Source organism: Bison bison, unplaced genomic scaffold (genome assembly GCF_000754665.1).
Source record: "Bison bison bison isolate TAMUID 2011002044 unplaced genomic scaffold, Bison_UMD1.0 scf7180017858010, whole genome shotgun sequence".
NCBI lineage: Eukaryota > Metazoa > Chordata > Mammalia > Artiodactyla > Bovidae > Bison > Bison bison.
This window is the reverse complement of record NW_011488583.1, coordinates 4,417-6,757: the sequence shown is the minus strand read 5'-3', so window position 1 is coordinate 6,757 and position 2,341 is coordinate 4,417. Positions and strand designations below refer to the sequence as shown.

The window sequence follows — 2,341 nt, the reverse complement described above, 5'->3', positions numbered from 1 at the left end:
ATACACACATATACATATGCGTATGTGTGTGTGCTCAGTAGTGTCTGACTTTTGCGACCCCATGGACTGTATGTAGGCCACCAGGCTCCTCTGTCCATGGGATTTCCCAGGTAAGATACTGAAGTGGGTTGCCATTTCCTTCTCCAGGGGATCTTCCCAACTCAGGGATCAAACCTGCTGTCTCCTGTGTCTCCTGCGTCTCCTGCGTCTCCTGCATTAGCAGGTGGATTCTTTACCACTTGCACCACCTAGGAAGCCCATGTACTTAATACGGATATCCTTATAAGAATATGTAAGAATAAATATTCTTATATATATTCATGTTACCGATAATTAGATACCAATAACTCCTACCTATTGCAAAGATTGATGAGAATGTATGTGAAGCACGTAGCACCTGACACATGGAAGGAGCACAGTCAATGGTCGCTACTGTTAAGATTAGCTTCTCAACAGAGTGGAAGACCAATGGCCTGAGGCAGAAGATCAATAGGTAAAGCCTGGATTCTGAGGGGTTAAGCAGAGATGAACATGATGAAAGTCGAATTGTAAGCAGCTGTCTCTCAGGTTCTCAATAATTTTTGCTCTCTTGGGGACTCAGTGTCCCCTTCTGTCTGACTGGATCAGTGACCCAGACTCTGGAAGAGGAGAGCTTGCTATTCAGGTTGAGGTCCTTGTCTTTTCTTGTTTTCACTCCCTCCAGTTCACCCTTTCTCATGGTTCCCTTTTCTCACCTGGCTCTTCTCTTCCCTCCCTTTCCTCTTCTCCTCCCCTCACCACAAGATCTCCCCAGCACTACTGAAGAGGAGCATCACCCCAATGGCCTCAGCCGTACCCTTGACAATGATGTGGGAGGAGGTCACGTGTTCTATCTGCCTGGATCCCATGGTGGAGCCTATGAGCATTGAATGTGGTCATAGCTTCTGCCAGGAGTGCATCTCTGAGGTCGGGAAAGAAGGGGGTAGCGTCTGTCCTGTGTGCCGACGCCACTTCCTGCTCCAGAATCTCCGGCCCAATCGACAGGTAGCCAACATGGTGGACAACCTTAGAAAAATCAGCCAGGGTGCCAAGGAGAGCCCACACGGGGAGCTGTGTGTGGTGCACAGAGAGAAAATTCACCTCTTCTGTGAGGAAGATGGGAAGGCCCTTTGCTGGGTGTGTTCCCAGTCCCAGAAACACCGTGATCATCCCATGGTCCCTATTGAGGAGGCTGCTCAGGAGTACCAGGTGAGGCCTCAGCACAGAGGCAGAAACAGGTAAAAAGGAGATGGGGGCCCTGTTGACGGCTTTGTTCCCCAGAGCTGGGAATGGGAGAGAGTTACCTGTGGGGCTGGAGAAAGGATAGCGGTCTCCCGCCTTCTACGTCTTATTTAAGGGGGAAATGGCAAGCTCAGAACAGTTTTCTCATTCTCCTGGAGCAGGGATGTGCTATGGGAAAATGCTTTAAGAATCTTCTTCCCTTGTGGCCTCCTGCTTAATTAGGAACAAGCAGTTTGCCCCCACCCTTTGTACCCCAACCGTGTGGCCCTATTTTGTAAGAAATATCAGGCTTTTTCCAAAACCTTGCCATCCACAGACTTCCTACCCCAAACAGACTACAGTCCTTCCTTGTCCTCTGTACTCAGGCTCTTCTAAGAACCAGTATGATCTTCCCCCCACTTCACACCACTGCACCCTACTTCTTGACCTGACTGGGTATCATCTTGCTTTCGTTCTCTGCAGGAGAAGCTTCAGGTGGCACTAAATAAACTAAGAGATAAGCAGGAGTTGGCTGAGAAGCTGGAATTGGACATTGCAATGAAGAAAGCATCCTGGAAGGCAAGAGTCATATCCTGAAGGGAATCTTAGATCCAAAGCCTGGGGAGGGTCCAGCTATGCCAGTCCCTATATCTCATTCCCCAAGAACCAGCTGCCCCATAGGTCTCTTGATGGAGGGGATTAAAAGAGTGTAGAAATCAAAAAGAGCTCCCAGTCAGATGGAGAGAGAGTCTTAGGGGAAGGTGCTGAGGGACAAGATACACCCTAATGCTCCTGCTTCTTAAGCCCAGTCTCTGGAGATGACAGCACAGGGCCTCAGGGTCTGGGACAGAGGAATGCCAGGAGAGATGCCCAATGTCAAGAAATGACAGTGACTGTGAGGACCAGACTTAAGGGAACCATAAAGGCCTAAGATGGGCTTCCCTGGTGGCTCAGATGGTAAAGAATCTGCCTGCAGTATCGGAGACCCAGGTTCAATCCCTGGATTGGGAAGATCCCCTGAAGAAGGGAATGGCTACCCACTCCAGTATTCTTGCCTGGAGAATCCCATGGACAAAGGAGCCTGGCGGGCTACAGCCCCTGG

General features: G+C 49.8%; 1 protein-coding gene across 3 annotated transcripts; it reads left to right on the top strand.

Moving 5' to 3' along the window:
• Positions 1-190: 190 nt before the first annotated feature.
• On the top strand, positions 191-2,217 carry LOC105004260 (E3 ubiquitin-protein ligase TRIM21). Of its 3 annotated transcripts, none has more exons than XM_010861821.1 (3): positions 191-292; positions 784-1,227; positions 1,723-2,217. In XM_010861821.1, the coding sequence occupies exons 2-3, from the start codon at positions 820-822 to the stop codon at positions 1,834-1,836; spliced, it is 522 nt and encodes a 173-aa protein (XP_010860123.1). In that variant the 5' UTR covers positions 191-292; positions 784-819; the 3' UTR covers positions 1,837-2,217. The 3 variants fall into 3 exon arrangements, with proteins under 3 accessions (XP_010860123.1, XP_010860131.1, XP_010860117.1); XM_010861829.1 differs by lacking the exon at positions 191-292 and adding an exon at positions 300-493; XM_010861815.1 differs by lacking the exon at positions 191-292 and having other exon boundaries at positions 512-1,227.
• The last annotated feature ends 124 nt before the right edge of the window (positions 2,218-2,341 follow it).